The sequence below is a fragment of the Eurypyga helias genome, unplaced genomic scaffold, assembly GCF_000690775.1.
Source record: "Eurypyga helias isolate BGI_N326 unplaced genomic scaffold, ASM69077v1 scaffold5893, whole genome shotgun sequence".
In the NCBI taxonomy this organism is placed as follows: Eukaryota; Metazoa; Chordata; class Aves; order Eurypygiformes; family Eurypygidae; genus Eurypyga; species Eurypyga helias.
This window is the reverse complement of record NW_010240446.1, coordinates 38305-57270: the sequence shown is the minus strand read 5'-3', so window position 1 is coordinate 57270 and position 18966 is coordinate 38305. Positions and strand designations below refer to the sequence as shown.

Here is an 18966-nt window from a genome sequence, read left to right as displayed (position 1 = left end):
ATTCCTGGCAATGGACACCTGGAAGGGAATTTGGGCAGCGTAAACATGCACATGCCCTGTATCTGTTTGCGTGGTGAAGCCCTGTGTAGCCACAGCCGCTGTGCCAACCACACAAAGTTGCCTCTGGGGAGCAGGGCCTGCCCCTGGGGAGCAGGATGGAGCTGGCGCAGGGCAGGCCGGGGAACACCTCTGACTTATTTCCTTTAATTTCTATATGGGGATAAGGCAAGAGTGGGTTCTCAGTGGCTTTAAGGATGAGGCAGTCCCCAGAAAAACTCATCTTACACTTTCTTTTCTGTCTCCTTTCTCTATTTTCTTTGCAGAGTTAAATGTAAGGGAATCTGACGTTAGAGTGTGTGATGAATCGTCATGTAAATATGGAGGAGTGTGCAAGGAAGAGGGCGATGGCTTGAAATGTGCGTGTCAGTTCCAGGTAAGGGCTGATGACCTTTTTGTTTTCCATTTCTGACCAATCTTTCAGGTGTATTGAAGTATCCGTAGATTCGCCACTTTTAAAATCCCACTTATCAGCAGGCATCTGTAAACCTTTAATCATAAGCTTCTTTTTTAATGGCACTGATTGGGATGGTATGTGACTGAACCTTACCAGGGTGCACTCAGGTTGCTCCCCTCATTGTTTTGGTAAGCCAGCCAGCAGCACAGAACTATGGAGAAGAACAGGGGGCCACCACATGCCAGGCACCCACAGCCCCCCAGACCCACATGAGCAGAAGTGGGGACCAGGTGAAACCCACTCTCTGCCTCCCTACCTTGCCTCATCCTGCCCCGAGACGGGAGGTGAGGTGACCCAGAGCAGGGCAGCCAAGCGTGGTCATGCACACCAGATGAAGCTTTATAAATTAAAGGCAGTACTTATTGTGGGTTACTTAGTCTAATGTCAGTATTTGGAGGATTTTTTCCTAATCTGCTAGTGGCCAAATGTGGTACATTTGACCCTGAAAGATCTTAAGGTGTTTTAAAAACCAGATAATAACAGGATCACTAGTGATCATAAAGTTTATGAATGAAAATAGTGCATTAGTCACACTCAGGAAATTAAAAAAGTGTGTATGGAAATTTGATTTTAAAAGATCCCCAGAACTTCTAAAAAGTAGTAAATAGCAAGTTAAATTTGCTTCCTTGGTTTTTGAAACTTTCGTTTACAGTTTTTATAACTATGGTGGCAATCCTTCCTCCCCTCCCACCCCTTACTTTTTAGATAGAAGAGAATACTGAAGTTCTTTCTTTTTTACAGTTCATAGCCAGGACAAACATATCAAATATTATGAGATGGAAAAACTGCAAGAGGTGGCAGTCTTATCAACCAACCCTGAAGTGGGCTATCCTTCAGTGTTTTTAAAATAATCTTGTGTTCTGTTTCCAATAAATAATAAATCAAGGAGAACCAGAATAGCAACAGTGTATGTGATCTTACACTGGTTTTGGATTCCAGTGTTTTAGAGCTGGCTTTTGAGGAGGTGCTGTTCACATAGGCACCTATGCTGGGGGTATCCTGCAGCTTACATCCCATAAGAACAATGGGATCTGAGTGCCTTTTAAAGGGAGAGAATAATTTCATGAAAAGAAGCTTATTCATCAGCCTTCACTCTAGCTGTAACTTTTATTTACAAAAAATAATAAAATCAAAGCCCAATAATGATTAGAAGAAAGGAAAGGAAATTCAATCTTAGGCTAAGCAAAGGTTTTATTTGTCTTCCGTAGATAGTAAATTTTCCTACTTCCTAATATCCAGGTCATGAGGACTGAAAAAGAAACTGGCCTGTGTGACAAGCTGGTATTTTTTCTTGAAGAACTCGTTTTTAAAACCAATATTATTTTTAGACTAATCATAAGCTTACCTGTACTTTTTAAAAAATTAATCCACTACTCCAAGGAAAGAGGTCTAAGCATGAGGAGAAGGTATTGTATTTTTCAGACAGAGCAGGTTGAATTCTTCCTGTAACTCTCAACCTTAATTATTCAGCTGCAAGTAGCATCACCTCGGAGGGGCACGGCTATTCACAGCCACCCTTGAACTAAGGCCAAGGCTGGCACAAACCATCCCTCAGATTCAGGAAAATGCACAGAGATTTCAGTTCCCTTCCAGGCATCTCTGCTCCTTCTTTCTCCTCTTTATCTGCTACCACTCCTGACCTGGCAGCATTTCTTAACTGTTTGGTCTTCTAAAACTTTAAATATTAATGAGTCCTAGTTCATCCTCCTAGGATCCCCTTTGGAGATGACTGGGTGCCAAATTTCAGTGTTGCCACTGAAACAGCTATAATGTCATGGCAGCAAGAGTTCTGCTGGCCATGATCTCTCTGAACACCTTGTAGGCTTTCTCTGTCTTTGCCAAGTCATCTAACATAAAATGAGATACTGAAGTTTAAGTCCTCTCAGCCAAATTTGCAAATTAGGCTGCAGGAGAGGTGCTGAAGGACTCAGTTTTGCTCTGCTTACAATGACCTTAATGATATCCTGGCTTTCTGCTGGCCTAGCCAGGAAAAAGGATAACTTCCTTTTGATTAGAATGGAGGTGGAGGATAACACGTGTTCACCGGATTTTTGGAAAGGCCTTTTGCTGTAATTTGGATGACATTTTACAAAACCCAAATTAAAAACTGATCAACACCTGATGAGTGTGTTATGGACTGGCATTGGGAGGTGAGGTGGGAGCACTGTCATGGAGCTCTTTTTCAATCTCAGTAAGAAAGGCTCAACAAAAAATGGTTTAGTAAGGTAACTGCTTTATTAAGACAGAATAGGAAAAAGATCTCTTCAGATACTGGGCACCCTGCAGTCATGCAGCATTGGATGGAGCCTGGATGGATTTTCCCACAGGATGCTGCGCGGAGCAGATCCCGTCTATGGAGAGATGCTCTCTCTTTTGGTCATTCAAGCTATTAGAGGATTTCCTCACAAGAAAACAACCCTATTCCTAAAGGACATTTGCATGAGAACTTTTCTCTGCACTGCACCAAATTGCAAAAGTTTTACCAAACTGTAAAAAAGGGAATCGCTTTGCCTCTCATTTTCTATCCTCAGGACAGAAACCTGTATCTTTAAACCATCACAGAGCGACTTTTTAGGATTGAATAGAGAATTACCTATTGGAAAGTATTGTTCCCCCCAAGAGTCGCCTGTTTAATTATTCCCTAGAAGTGAGTGTTTAGTGTGAGATATGACAGGACTGATGGTTGTGGTTGAATGTCTGAGAGCTACTCACTATGGGAAAGCATTACAAAACAGTTAGAAATAATTTTAGGGCTGGCAGCATGATTTATTTCTGTCCATGTATGCTTAGTTCATTCTCAGTTGGTCATCTGAGGCAGGATGAAAAAAGAGGGATAATTCCCTTCAAAATTATGTTTTAAAAATTGAGTATTTTGAGGTTTGTGTATGCCCAAGCACAAAGAAACTGTGTGGCAGAGACTGTCTAGACTCTAATGCTGCTATTTTCATGTGAACTCTCAGTGGTTGTACTATACCAGTTTAATCACATACTTTATACGAATAAGAAATTTGGTAGCTAGTCTGTGTCATTCTTCATTGCTTTTGTTTGGGCTTTTTTGCCTTAAGAGTTTTAAAGATACAAAAGGTGTCTGGAATTACAGTTACCATTGCAGCCCCAAACAGGGCAACATCTCCTTTTCCACACAGCAAAGAGGGCTTCAGATTTTGCAGTGCAGCACTTGCAGGTATTAGGCAGATTGATGGTCTCAGTGTGTTTCCCAGAGTTTTAATACACATTATACACACAAGGGGTATATAATCCATCTTGCTTAGAATGTAAGAAAATAGAAAAATAAAGGCTGCTCCTGCCAAAGCCATTCTAAATGATAAATTTTCCTTCCTTCCCTTCTTTTTATCAAATGTACCAATGCTACTGACTTTAAGCTCAACATTTTGTGGTATAGTGATACGAAAGCATGATTGTAGTTGTTGACCAAGTAAAACAGACTCATGGTGCTCATTAACTTAATGGGGATGGTGATTGTTTTTCACCTCCCCTGAAAGATCTCTCTGTGATCAAAAAATTAACAAATCTCCCCTTAAGCACTCTTCACCTTAAATTTTCCTTTTCTCAGTTTCATCCCACTGTGCCTAGCCATACATTCTTGTGTTATATTGAAGAAGTTTTCTCCTTTCTCAGTGTGTTTATCCTTCAAATACTTCTAGATGCTTGTCATATTCCCTCTAGCCATTACTGAGTCCCACTGTATTTATTTTGTTCTTATAATCTTTCCTACCGAATTCTTATGTTCAGCCCATATGGAGTTGGACTATTATTTCAGTGCTCTGAAAGGAATACATATAGTGATATTGAAAAACTAATATATTTTATATCTTCCTTTAGTGAGCAGGGTTATAAGTTACTGCTAGTAACTCATATTTACACAACTATCTTCCTGTATATTAATATGCAGTTGAGATTAATCACATGATTTTATATGACTGACTGACTTTATAATTTCTTTTTCAGTGTCACACAAACTATATTCCGGTTTGTGGATCAAATGGAGACACTTACCAAAATGAATGCTTCCTCAGGAGAGCTGCTTGCAAGCATCAGAAAGAGATAACGGTGGTATCAAGAGGACCTTGTTATTCTGGTATGTAAAAGATCACTTTGTGTGACTAATGAATGACGTTATATGGTTAGCTCTATAGTTTTGCCCTTAATTCCAGAGATTTTGATTTTCATGCTTTACCTAAATGAGATAATGTGGAAACCCCAAGTCCTCTTCAGCAATGGAATATAATTACAGAAAAGAAATCTCATGTATCTTCTGATACGCTAACAGGTTAATAAACAAACCTGAAAAGTAGAAATACTTTATCTGAGAAAATAGTTTGTGAATACTTCTGTTGCATGCATAGAGGAGCTTTAATATTCATCAAAGCTTACAACAAATTCGGAGCAGACTCTGAATTAGTCATTTCTTTAGGACACATCTTTTTTGATGTACAGAATTAGTGTGACATCCAGCAACTGACACTGACTATCCTGACTGCCACTCTACCTGTATCCAAGGCATCATCTTTGGCTAATCTCACTTTGGATGGTTGCAGTGAAGGTATGCATAGCTCTTACAAAATCATTGTACCTCACATTTCTAATGGATGGCCCTTTTCTGTCTTTCCACACACTTAAGACACAGATTTTCCACACCCTTAAGATACATGGGACAGGTTTTCTCTGTCTTGAATACTGCAACATGCTCTTAAACACAGCAGATTTAGCCATCAGAGGTCTTCTGTACCTCTAGACAGACCCAAATCTGGTGAGACCAGACACATGGCTGGCTCTCTCAGAATTAAATTAAATGACTCAGTAGCATTAAAAGCTGCATTCTTTGTTTCATAAATACCACACACACAAAAATGTAAGTTGTGGGGCATCCCCCATCTTTTGATACACAATAGTTACTCGGATTAGCTTAAGCAAGGTTAAATCTGTATGGCAGCCAAAAGCACGATTACAGACCAGGTGCACACCCCTAGCCAGTTTGACGTGGTCTGTCCTGTTATTGATGACAGTCTAGAGGTAGCAGCCTGGAACTCCCTGGCAGCTGAAAGATCCTATCTGGACATTAGGGACAATATTTGGGCAGTGTACCTAGGCCAAGTTCCTCACTGTTGCTGTCAGTCCCAGAGCCACCTCATTGAAATGCAGCATGGCTGTGTTTTACACAAGATGCTCTAATGCCTTCGACTGCAGCAGAGAGCTGTACTGAGATTTGGGGCTGTTTACCAAGGTCCAAAACAATCTATGACATTGGTCGTAGAACTGAAGGAAACCTGTGTTTTGGGCCCTGCTCAGCTGCTTAATTCCAGCATACCTCAGGCAGGTGTCTGAATCTACCTTTCTTCTCATTCTCCCACCTCTAAGTTATCTCTAAATGCTGCAGAAATAGGAAAAAAAAAGCATTACAGTTTTGGAACACTCACATATTCCTATAACAACACCAACGGAGTATGAAGGTTTGAACTGAGGATAAGTAATTTATTTTTTTAATTTCATGCCCAAATTATTTTAAGAAACAGACTCACAACATGAAAGTTTCTTTCCCTCACTAAAACAAAATGCTAGGATAATGTTTTGGGAACAAGAAAAAAGTGATTATTTTTGTATGCATTCTACTCCCCTAAGAAAAAGGCATTTCAAAATGACAAGTTGATTCTTCTCAGCCTCAGTTTGCTGGCAGCTAATTGCTATGTTACTCAGCTAGTCTGGGAATTATTTTTTTTAACTTCCCTCACCTTTTCTTTAAGTCCTACATAAAACCCAGGAAGTGCAGCATAAGTTTTGGCACGTAGTGATCAAGATGTGCCAAGACACAATTGACCAGGAAGTATTGAGAACACATTTCCAAACCTGAGGATGCGACTCAGGCTGCATTTACACCAGTGCAATTTAAAACGCATCAGCGGGGCTCTGACAGAACGGTACCTGCCACCCTGAGTGTCTGAGGTGCTCCGGCTGATTTGAAAATATTGGATGATAAAAGCCATCCTCGGGAACCTGTCCGTGCTCTGGTCACTGAGAAGTCAGTACATTTGTACTCTTGATCTGTAACACATATCACGTTGAGAATCAAACGCCCAAATTCAAAAATCCCTTCCAGAACCCCACTCATTTTCCTGAGTGCTTCCGAATTTTCTATGAAATGGCTTTGTTCTGGGACATCAGTGGGAACTTGGTATCAAATCACTGGTTTCCTCTCAGAGTTTCGCTTTTGTGCAGCAAAGCTTCATCCTGGCAGGATGCACCTGAGACAATAGGGCAAAGTTCCCCCGTTATGTTGCAACAACTATTTGGTATTTAAAGTACGTCAGGCTTCTGAGTGTCATACATGAATTAAACACTTCCCGTTTGCTAGGGATTGATACCCTCTGAAGCTATGGTGCTGGAACAGACTATAGTGAGTGATATAGTCAGACCTGTTTCTTGGCAGGTAACATTTTGATTAAATTTTTACGGTCATGGTTGGTTTAACAGCATCATTTCCTTTGTCCAAGTGCTGTCAGAGTTGCAAGATCCTAAAATAAGCAATGATAAAAAAAGGGTCCATCACGGGTGCTTTAGGAATGAACAAAATGCAAGTTTTGACATTAAAAATGGTGTTTTAGAGAAAGGTAAGAGAATTTATGCTTGCAGGACTGCGCATACAGGTCTTAACATTGTCAAAGCCCATTTTTCAGTGAAGGGAAATTGGAGGTTTTTTCCAAAATACTGGATTTACAGAGGTGTTTCTCTGCCTAATCACCCCTGGCACAAGCTGTGGGTGACAAGGGTCTGAGGGTTTCAGCCAATTATTTAGCTCCATGTTGCAAAATACAGAGAAACTAGGAAAAGGAGTGAAATGCAGCCTTAGTTTTCTCTTTGCCTAATACCTTAATATACCTTTGCAAAATGATGGGTCAAATCAAACTGTATACAATTTTCACCTACACCTAACCTGGCCTCCTGCATTCATAAAGAAGCAATCACTCTGTCTGTGACAGCGTGCAGAAAAACAAGGCTGCGAAGCAAAGTCCTTGCTGGTAGTAATTCCCGTCTTGCACAGCTTCTCCTCCTTGCTCTGTGAGATTATGTTATGAACATTGTCCCAGCCTTTTTCTTTTGCTTTTCATTTCTCACCCTTGTTAGTTCCCTGTTTGCAGTTCAGCCCAGAACCAAATGCAGAGATGAGACAATGCAGCCATGGGGAGATGAGAGTACCTACTCCAGTACTCAGCATCAGTGGTCTTGCTCTGACCTGAAACCTTGATCAGTTCATAAAGGGTGACATAACATTGAAATTCATTCATGTCGTGTTATCCTCTACCAGAGTTTATCCTGAACTGGCTTGCTAAATAGATTTAAGAGACCGGGTAGAGAGGGCAGTCAGGGTGCTCAGAGCATTGAGGAATGTCACCAAGTCCCTTGATTTCTTCTGCCCTCTTTTGTTGGTGAATTTATTGTCTTTTATTAGTTAAAATAAATTTGTTTAGTAAATAAGAAATACACCTTTACGATTAATTTCTAAGAATGTGTGTTCCTGTTAGCCTGCACACGGAGACACAATTTTTACTGCTGCCAGATTTATATTATATGCATGTGAAAACGTAAGCACACAATGATGTAGTACTTGATATATTGTACCTAGAGATTCTCAGTGTGCTGTACATACTTGGCAGCTACAGTCCAATGCTTTCCATTGGGATTCCTAAAGTAAAATAAAAAAATAGCTATTTGTAGAAGTAGAAACAAACACTGTATCTCTGCTAGTTTTAAGGAATGATTCTCTGAAGAGTGGCTTTAACTTAGTGTTCTTCACTCTGAAGTAATCAAACTCTTACCCTGAATTTGAAAGCACAGGTTCTTACAGTGAAAGTTTTTTTTCTGAGGCTTACAGTGAAGCATAATTAGATGCACACGTTTTCCTGAAAAGAAATAAAATAACTTCAATTTAATCCTTTTGAGGGAGTTAAGGAAGAAAACCTAGACAACTCACTTCTAGATTAAGAAAGTATGAAAATAACTCTTTCTGCTCTCACAAGAAGAAGCCGTAACAAACCTGAAAACCTGCTCTAAAAAGGATTCATTCATTCTGGGAGCTGACTGAGACCCTCATTCCCAGACTCAGTGCAGCACTGGAGCACTCCTGTCCAGCCTGCGAGGAGCATTACCAACAGCACAGTGTCACCCTTCTGTCATTAGGGAGAAAATGTTTTGGAAGCAAAGAACAAGGCTTACCCAGACATACCTCATCAACACATGCCAGGATTTAATATCCTGTCCTTTTGGGGTTTTTTGCATGTTATAATTAGGCAGGAAATGGCTACCAGGATGATGTGATAGCAAATGCCTTTCCCCTGAAAATACCGAGGCAAATGGACAATACCTACAAGGGGGCTGGCAAGGGGGAGGTTAAGAGCCTATCTCCAACAGCCAGAGGCCTCGCAGCTGCTGGCAATTAGGCTTGTCAGCACTCCTCCCCAAAAGCTCCTGCTGGCATATCAAAACCAAGGGTAATCAGTAGGCAGCCCTGCTCCTGGAAGGTAGGGGTATCAACCTAGCAGGAGCGTTGCTGAGTCACCACCGCCCATGGGAATGTGGGGTGGTTGAGCGGGTGTACTCCTTCACAAACCGCTGTTGTGCCGCAGTGTGAGCTCTGGTCTGCTCTCAGCAGTGGGAAGTTGGAGCTTGCTTTGGCCTCTGCTCTGGCTGGTGGCTTGAGATGGGCTGTGCCGATTCAGGGTTGGTTGTGAAACACTGGTTTTCGCACCGCTGTTTGGAGCCGTCAGAGGTCTGCACTGCTGTGGAAGCTGATGCAGAACTGTACCGTGCTGAGGCAAGAGCGACTTCAAACCTCTCAACAGGCAACGCAGCAGTGCCCTCCTTGCTACTGAAGACAACCACCCCAATCCACAACCGGCACTAGACAGAGCAATTTCCTGATAGTGTTATCCAATCTTTCCATAGAGGCACTCCTGTGTACCCAGGGTTAAATTGCAGAGAGCTTGCCCGGTCCCACTGTGGAGGGGCCTGCTTTGTTAGCTCTGTTAATTGGGAAATCCAGGCAGAATATAGTTAGCTAACAGGGAACTGTGACTTGAGACAGCAGCTGCCCTTTCTGTCTTCCAGTTCTGTTTCTTATGATGACTAACTGAAGATAATTGAATAAAAGAATTGGTGTTACCCAGGACTTGCTCAGGGAAGCTTCTGGAGTGCTGGTGTGGGAAGACCAATTCCTGCTTAATGCAAATAAGTGTCACGTACTGGTTTTGTACCAAAACCACTCCAGCTGTACCGAAGAAGCTTTAGGGGAAAATCCAGGACTTGGATATAAAGAGTGTAATAACTCTTGGGTGCCAAAGTTCAGTTGCTGGAAATCCCTTCTCGGCTATCAGCTAAGCCTTGCAATACCTAAATTCCACAAATATATCACTTTTTGGCTTTGTTTCCTGGTGAACAGTGTACAGCTTTACCTTCAGTGTGTCAAAAGGTGTTCTGTTCTGCCCATGACTGAACAGCTGCTCACCTGTTTCTTACACAGATCTAAAAACTGTGCAGTGTTTTGGCATTTCTCTGCCTGCCTGTCTGTGAACAGGATTGGATAGGTTTGCTCTGGAAGTGCCCACTGGATCACCTACCCTGTGTGAATCAAGTGGAAGGGGTTGCTTGCTTACAGTTTGTCAGTGGACTGTTTGTACTTATCAGTTTGGAGCTGTTGCCCCTGATGGGGAAGAGACGGGTTCAATTTTCATGCTAGTTTTGAGTTAAAAGCCATCCCTCCTGAATGAGAGAGGCTGCAGGCTCTTTTGGGTTTGGGGAGTATGCCTTCTGCCTCTGTGCAAAGCAGACCCATGGTAAAGAAATGGCTCCCGTTCAGAGAGAACAGAGACAAAAAAAAGAAAGGGATTCTGGCTGTAGTCTCCTGCTTGCAGCATTCAGATGCTGTGTCTGATCCAAGTGCTGCTTTATGTATTTTATCCAGAAACTCCTTCAGGGATAAGAGCAGTTCACAGCAGAAACCTGTACGCTTGTGTATAAGCATATTTTTGCAAGCCTATTTGGAAAAGGGAGACTTAAGTAAAGGGAGAAGTTAGTCACTTGCTCTCTAGTTACTGGCCTGTGGCTGGGAGGGAGGCTGCTTCTGCCCAGCTTCCTCACCTGTTTGAGCATCTTTCTTGCCAGGTCTTGGTTCATGGAGGCCACTTCTGGAAATCCTGAATTGATGAAGGGCCTGGAAAGAGCAGGGCTGCTTGTTCAAGTAAGCTCACAAAAAATGCTACTTTTTTAACCAGCACCTGCTTGGGAAAATGTAGCCAAGACTCCAAAAAAAAAGCAGGAGCATGGGCTTACTTTAGCACGGTTACCCTGGAGACAAGAGTCCTAGCACAGTTCCCTGTCTCAGAGGGGAAGCATTGAGCTCCCAGTGAAAAGTTGAAAATGATGTAAGTGTTAAAGAGGATGATGCTCTTTTTTTTTTTTTTGTTGATGATTTTTTGAGATGTTCAGGAATGGATCTATCCTGTTATTAGGATGTCCTGCCAAGTGGAGACAGAGTTGTCTGTGGACTTCACATATATCAACCCAATGATCTGTAGATACCGGTGGCGTGAGCATCACCTCTATCATTTACGAGGCTCTCTAGGTACCGGTTGTACCATCTCTGTGATGGTACCTCCCTGCCACACAGCACAAGCACCTCCTGCTGTGCCTGGAACCCGGGGCTGAATGCACTGGGGAAAGCAGTCAGGGAGTGAGGGTTGGAAATAAAACCATGGAACAAGTCAAGTTTCTTTGAGACATTTTAGCCTTTGTTTTTTTTTATATGAATCAGATGCTGAACTTGCTCTTTTTTATGTCAGCCTTCTCTCACCCATAACAGTTTATAACACAATTTCACCACTACAAATAAGCCTATATACTTACCTCATAAGTAAATTATAGTCCTTCAAATTTCTTAATGAAGCAATACCTCATCATAAGGGATATTTCTCAGTGACTCAACAGTGACATTTTATATAGGATTGTCTGCTTTGTCAATAAACTAGGTCACTATTGATGGAAGAAGCTCTCTTCTGTTTTTGCATTCATTTCTGTAAGGTATTAAGCTCAGTCCATTAGATGTGAAATAGTGGTATAGGAGGAAAGAAAGGAAAACTGAGGCAAAGGGAAAAAACCCCCCACGCTATTCCTGATGCTCTGTGTGACAGGAGATTATTTTTAATGTATGAAATGACCCAGTAGCGTGGAATTTCACACTTTATCCACACACTAGAGGGAATTATTCTTAGAAATATAACTGCTTAAAGAAAAAGAGGGGGAGAGAACTGAGCAAAAGGAGGGTTTACTTTTGCACTGATGTGAACAACGGACTTGTATGTGGAAGTAAGGACCTCGGTCCGCTCTCCGTTTGGTCTCCCCCGGCTTTCAGATTTTTGAAAATAAATTCAGCTGGCTTTTCCGTCACCAAAACAAGCATGAAAGGAGACATGTGGGATGAGCAGTGTCTGTGCTCTGCTTCTCTCCTCATCTTCTAGAGAAGCTGAGCTAATGGGGATGGGGAGCAATTCACTGGCAGTAATTGCCATCCCATCCTCTCCTCTCCACCTCCTTTGAGCAAGGAAGAGGGAGGGAGGTTTGTGACTGTGTGTGTGTTTAAGGGCTTGTCTTTGATCTGCTGCGGGGAGTGCTGCCCAGCCCCGTACAAATTCCCTAGCCAGCTCCGAAGTGCTCTGGAGTGGAGTTAGTTGGCCTGGGGTGGTGAGGAAGCTCAAGTCCTGCTGATGCTTCCACTGCTAATGCAAAGGGGATGCAGCCACAAGCTGTTACTCACCAGATGCTAATCCAGTCAGTCTAATGTCAGTGAAATAACAATGTCATTAGAGCATACTTACACGAAGTGATTGACTCAGCTGAGAGGAGCTATTTTGTAGTTAGATGACTTAAGGCAACTTTACTTTGAGGACCGGTTGTCTTCTGGAGTTACTTCTGCAGTCAGGTGATTTATCTATTGCTCCTTCATGTACCCCTCCCAGGGCCAGAGGGTTAATATATATATATTTTTTTTTTTCCAAAAATCAGTCTCTGTACTTTTCATCTGTCTTGAGTTTAACAAATTTGAACCTCTAACAGTTGAGAAAAGGCTAAGAAAGCAATTTAGTACTGAATGATACTGTTTCTTGAGTTTCTTGAACTGCATTAAAGGCTGCCAGGCTTTATGTGGGATGCTTGTTTTTACACCTGGCTCATGAAAGGTAACACCTGTATAAGGTTTTAGAGTGACAATTTCCTGAACAGCTGCTCCTGGAGCAATATTTTCATTTGCTTTCTTTTTTTTTCTTCCCCTTTGTTTCTTTTTCAGATAATGGCTCTGGGTCAGGAGAAGGAGGTGAGTACCAAACCCCAGTTACACTACCTTTTAGACTTTCTTCATTATATGTGTGTTGGGTTTATGTACATGGTTGCTGTATACCACGTGAATTAAGGAAAAGTTAGGACCACTTAAAAATAACTTTTAATGTTGCAGTGTTACCTGACAATCTCAGAACAGAATTTGTATAGCAATAGGTTGTAGCGTGCATTTCTCCAATGTTGTTCTTTCAGCTTTGATCTGTATCATTTTTCATTTGTTGCCAGCAATATAATGTAACGTTTAGATCCCTGTTTCACCTGTATTTTGCTCCTGGAAATGTCCATTCACAATAGATTTCTTTCTTTTTATTTTTTTTCCTTGCATTCATTTCCTTAGTGCCTACTATGTCCGGTTATTACTTTATCCTTGGTCAGCCATGTTGCCTAAAATATATAATGATTATTGTATGATACCATTTTTCCCCCCATATTTTACATGTTTCTTTTCAAAGCTGTATGTTCTCTGGTACTAGCAGAGATGTCCTTATCTTTGAACACCTTAACCTCCTCCCAAGGATTAAAAATGTATACGTATATATATATATTTATCTTAATTCTATCTTTGATAGTACTAGCAAGAATACAGATAGAATGAAAAAGATGTGAGATATAGATATGTACAGTCACAGGAAAAGCCGTCTTGCTTTTAGGCTTCGTATTAAGAAAGCGCTGTAGTTCATACTGATGGGACTGAGGTTTGAAATACCGAAAGTCTTGTATAGGTACATGAAAATGTACTTTTGTGGAAAACCATCAGTGGCATCACTGTGTGGCTAAACACAACAGTTAACTTTCCCAAAATCAGGAGCTAGATCTTCTTTTTTCAGGTATGGAGTGAAGGGAAGGCATTTCTCTCCTCTTTAATAAGATGCTATCAGTAAATTCCTGAGCTGCTGTTAACACCTGGCTGTTCTCACCTTTGTTTCCTTTGGGAGCAGTGTCTGAAGGAACAGTTGTCTGCCCAAGTACTGCCTCTTGTTACCTTCAGTGGTGACTTTTTTCAGAGGCTCTCCTGGCTGTGATTGCATCCTGCACTTTCCCCAGAAGCTCTCTTTGCTTCTCCTTCCCCCTGTCCATACCCAACCTCTTATTCCACTACAGCTGCTCCCTGCAAAAACCCAGCGCTTGGCACTGCTACGCACTCCTTGTAGGAGGCAGATGACAGTAATTTAGTCCACATCTGACTTTTATTTTTGAAACAGTTTCAGAAATGTTTGAATGGTGTTGGTTTTGGTTGGTTTTTTTTTCTTCAGTATTTCCCTATTGGATACAAAAATCCCCCTTAAAGTCCCTTGTAAATGTTACTATGTTGGTCTGTAAGAGATTGGCAGCTGACTGACAGTTGTGGGGATTCTCCCGGTAATTTCATGAATGCTTTGGAGGGAAGTAGGACAGAAGATACTGCACGTTGTTGATTAGGCTGCTCACTGAAGAGCTGAAAGATGCAAGTTCAAATATACTTGTTGCTTGATTTGGGGCAGGAGGCTGAACCAGGTCCACTGTTTCTTGGTAAGAGAGGTCCAAAATGGGTCTCACTTGGTCACTGCTGTTGTGTTCATTCTCACTGGAAATATTCATTGAGCCTGGGACAAAGGGAGCAGGAGGAAGATGACAGTCTGGCCGTTGGGTGGATGCATGCTATAGAAGGGCTTTGGTAGCTGGGACTCGGTGTGCCTGTGAATTTTAATTATTTATGCAAAACAGAATGGCATCATCTGAGGAGATTTGGTGGTCCTTCAACGCCACCTTATAGCAGCGTTTAGTGCCTTGTCTCGGGATCTGGAATATGTAAGTTCAGTTCACTTCAGGCAGAAGGAATTGGATCTGGGTCCTGTGGCCCCAAGTGACTATCTGCACTGCCTGGGTATTGAATAAAGGAGGGACCACGTACCCACTACCTCTTCCAGCAGTTTTGTGACATTAGCCCTTCATTTATTTGATTTTCTTCAGACTGCCTTTGGGCCAACTGAAGTGTTCCCGTTTCTGCTCAGTGTGAAAAGAGTTGGTTTTAGTTCTTAATTTTAGATAGAAAAAATATTTTAAGCAACCAGAAATTGAAAATCCTGCTTGCTGCTTTTTTCTCTTTTTGACTACATCTAGACTATTTGTGACACATTGAATTAGTACTGTCCCTGTCCACCTTCCTCGCTAAACTGTGTGTTGGGTAGTACTTCTGCAGAACAGCTGGCCAGTCTTCAGCATGTAGAATAATTTTCTCTGTCTGAAAGCAATCCACTGTTGCTTTGATTATTGAACTCTGCTCTGGCCAAAAAATCAAGAGTGCTTTTGTACTCACAATATTTTTGTATTTGGAATTATTTTTGTTCCATTATTCAAGTAACTATAAAAATGTTATAAGGAGGCATTTGAAAACATCAAAGATGTATTACAAGTTAAGGGAATTTAAAATTAAAACCAAACTTCTAAAAGAATGCTGAACCTATTAAGGATGGAGCTGCCTTGTTGGGGATCCAGACAAGGAGAAAGCACAGGAAACCAGGGAGAGGATGACCTGCGAGGTAGGGGAGCTGCGTGGTGCCACAGTCCTGCCTTCCTGGTTATTCCAGCTACAGGACTGAATGGAGCACAGCACAGCTCCTTCCTGGACCAGTCTTCCCTGTTTTGTTTATTTGTTTGTTTTTCCTGGAGAAAGCCAGGACATGGTGAGATATAATAATCACCCAGGCCTGATCGTTTGATACCATACCCTTGGCTAAGGGTGCACAAACGAGCACCAAGTTGCATGAGGAGCTCTGTGCCCCTTGGGTTAGGTACAGCTACTGCTTGTAGGTACAAGGACGCAGCAATGGGAGTGGAAAACCACAAGGATAAGTGAGAGAGAACCCGCAAGTGAGCAAACATGCTAGCTTAGAGATTTCTGGTTTCTTCCTAGGATTTACATTTCCAGCTGTTAATCACAGAATTGGTGTTTGCTGTGTTTCTTAAACACACAATTAGCGTGATTGTGTATGCACCAGCGATGCTTGCACACACGGAGTGGATGAGTGCAGCTGCTCCTACCCGTTCAGGGAGCATGGCAGTTGCTGTGCAGGAGATGTGCTGTTTGCAGTTAGATTTTTAACTGGGAAGGAAAAGTACTGGGAAAGCATCTGAGTTGTCCTCTTCCGTTGCTATAACTCTGCCTGTGACAGTCCTCACTGCTGAAATTAGCTGCTTGCCTCACGTGCAGCCGAGATTTCTGCTAGTGGTTCACACTGTTCTCTTTCGTTTTCCAGACGCAGAACAAGCTCATTAATGATTCTGAAACTTGACTTGATGCAGATTTTCCCTCCTACTCCCAAACTGTATGATGTTAAATGCATTCATTTTTATGTCAAAAAAAGTAGATTTAGAACTGATTAAAAAACCCACGAAAAGTCTTCTTCCTCAAAGACTATTTCAGACAGTCTTGCCTTAGAAGTTGTCACGTACCACAGAATGCTAAAGACCATGGAACTACTGCCCCAGGTTCTCTCCCAAATCATATTTACTGTTAGATGCTAGGTTTTAGGAAAAGAATTAAGAGTGGGAGAGTTTTTTTCACTATGCCTGAATGAGATGCGGGAGTATAATTTTTTAAGGGTAACACAATTGTCTAGTTGCCCTCTGACATTCTGGATAAGCGATTTCCATTTTCTATGCTCTGATGGCACGGTATTAATACAGAGTTGTAATCAAATTACTCATTTTGCTCATTTCAGAAGTCTGAACCTTCAATTAGCGTAATAAAAATTACACTTATGAAACCAAGATGTTGATCATATGTGGAATTGGGAGACGAGTATGGATTGTTAATTCAGAAATTAGAGAAATTTCAAAAACTTAATTACTCTGCCATTATGTTTCACCCCTACAGAAATCAATGTCAGAGAGTGGGACTCAGACCTAAAAAAGTTGCTTAGTTGAGGTCACAGCTGAAGATGGTGGGACCCTTTAGATTTACATTTAAGACATGGGCTTCTCTCTGTAATCTCATATGAATAATTCTGCAATTTCCCTGTTCTGAAGAATACAGGCATAAAACTGTTTCCTGATCTACTTTGTTTAAACAGTGATCTGTTAGAGTCTGAAGCACAACTAGTCAAGGAGAAGTTACAGGCTCAGATCCCTGTTCATCTCTGCCATTTGTAAATCACAACACTGTTTGACCTGCTAATGCTGTTTGACCTGCTGGACGTAGTTCCACAAATGGTAGACTGGGACACAAAAAATTATCCTCAGGCTGTCACGTGTACATAAAGGAGGTAGATTGCTAGCTTGCATAAAACAGTGCCTTTTTTCTAACAAGAACTTCACATTTTTATTTCTGGTGGAACCTGCCACGTCCTCCCTGTAAAAAGAACTGTGCTGATCCAATAAAGTAGCCTCAGGAAGATTAACTTTGGAAGGTTTATATGAATGTGGCTAAGGATGAGCCTTTAAAACTTCTTCTTCAAGGTGCTTTTTATATGCCAATAGGGTGGGTTTTTTCTTTTTTTTTTTTCCCCCCTCCCCTCAAGTTTACAACTTGATACTAGCCTAGCAGGTCTAAAAAGAATCAGTCATCTTGGTGATCTTCTTGCCCTCTCACTCTACAAAGAGCCAGGACTCAGGACACTCCTAGTGAGGTAGAAGTCCTATCATTTAGCTGAAGTAGCCTCCATGTTCAGAAGACCTCAGTCTCGTGTTAAAGCCATTGTCCATGTCAGCATTCTAAAAAAGATCCTAGGACGACATTGCCCGACTAATAGTGAGACAACTGGAAGGGCAGTGGGGGCCATCGGTCTAAATTCTGCTCAGATTTACAGTCACATCCTACATTATTAGAAGAAGTTTTGGCCCACTGCAGATGGGAACACTGATTCTTGAAAGAAAGCTTTATGAAGACAAATCTGGTTCCTTTATTTTTCTTTGGTCGAAGGTATTGGTGACAAAGATAACTTGCTTTCATGTGGCAGTAATACTTATTCGTGAAGCTTTTTTTGGTAGTACTTTCCATCTGGCATCCAGGCATAGTGCAATAACTTTTGAAGGAGAACCTTATTTCTTCTGAGCTCCCAAGCCCTGTCTTTGTTAAATGAGCACTTTTGAGAAGGTCTTCCCATGTCCCTCCAAGTAAAAGCCCTTTTTCTTCTCACTCCAGATAGTCCTTACTGTCTCTGTTTGATACTGCCAGCAAATGGCAGCTGTGATGTTGACTTTGTGTGTGTGTCAGGCCTTTGCAAGGATGTGTTGAAAACCATCAGCATGTGTTACGTACACCATCAAAGAGTTAACTAATGGTAATGACTTTTCAAGCTAGCTTCTCAGAGACAAATCAGTGTCCTAGAAGAGGCAGGTTCTTTGCTCTAGTAATCAACCAACAAGGGTAAGGTTTCTAAGTGTCCTACTATGCCCATAACATTAATTCTTTTATTCCTTTGGTTCAGCGTTTATCTGTGTACCTAAGCAGAATGCACTTTTGATATTAAAAAAGATGCAGTGGTGGTTAGACAGATGGCACCCAATCATTTCAGGCTTTTAAGCGAAGGAAATAACATGCTTGCAATACATATAGCTAAGTTAATTATTATTAAAATAATTTGTTTTGAATTTGTAATCCCTCTGAAATTTAATAGCTAAAGTATCTTGTGATGAACGTCTAGCAGATTGCATTTAGTAATTAATAAATTGATATACAGTATGTGCTTTTTAGCAGGCTGCCATCTGTTCCTTCCCCTCACTGGGGACAACACTTATCCAGTAATTGTCACACAGTCAGGGTGGTATAAACAGACGCAGTTTAGAACGTTGAATATTTTTTATTTTAATTTGTAATAAGGCCACTGACTTGTTTTAATGTATTCTAATATGACTGCAGAAACTTGGTGATTAACACCCTGGATAGAAGATAACATCATGTCTTTTAGCCTATCTCTAGAATGATGTGTGACTTTAAGTGCCGATTCCATCATGTGGCTTGTCACTGAGTATCACTTTAGCTTCAAACAGTCCTATTTATTTTCATTGAGATCCTGCTCTCAGTAGGTAAAATTAACACTGAACTAAAACTTGGAAGAGTTACTGTGTTTTCA

General features: G+C 41.4%; 1 protein-coding gene across 1 annotated transcript in view; it reads left to right on the top strand.

Moving 5' to 3' along the window:
- The window catches only part of LOC104507225 (tomoregulin-1-like), a 55698-nt gene that overhangs the window by 2431 nt on the left and 34301 nt on the right, over positions 1 to 18966 (top strand). The window contains exons 2-4 of the mRNA XM_010148436.1: positions 324 to 433; positions 4484 to 4613; positions 12864 to 12890. Coding sequence (XP_010146738.1) covers positions 324 to 433; positions 4484 to 4613; positions 12864 to 12890 — 267 coding nt within the window. The remainder of the gene's footprint in view (positions 1 to 323; positions 434 to 4483; positions 4614 to 12863; positions 12891 to 18966) is intronic.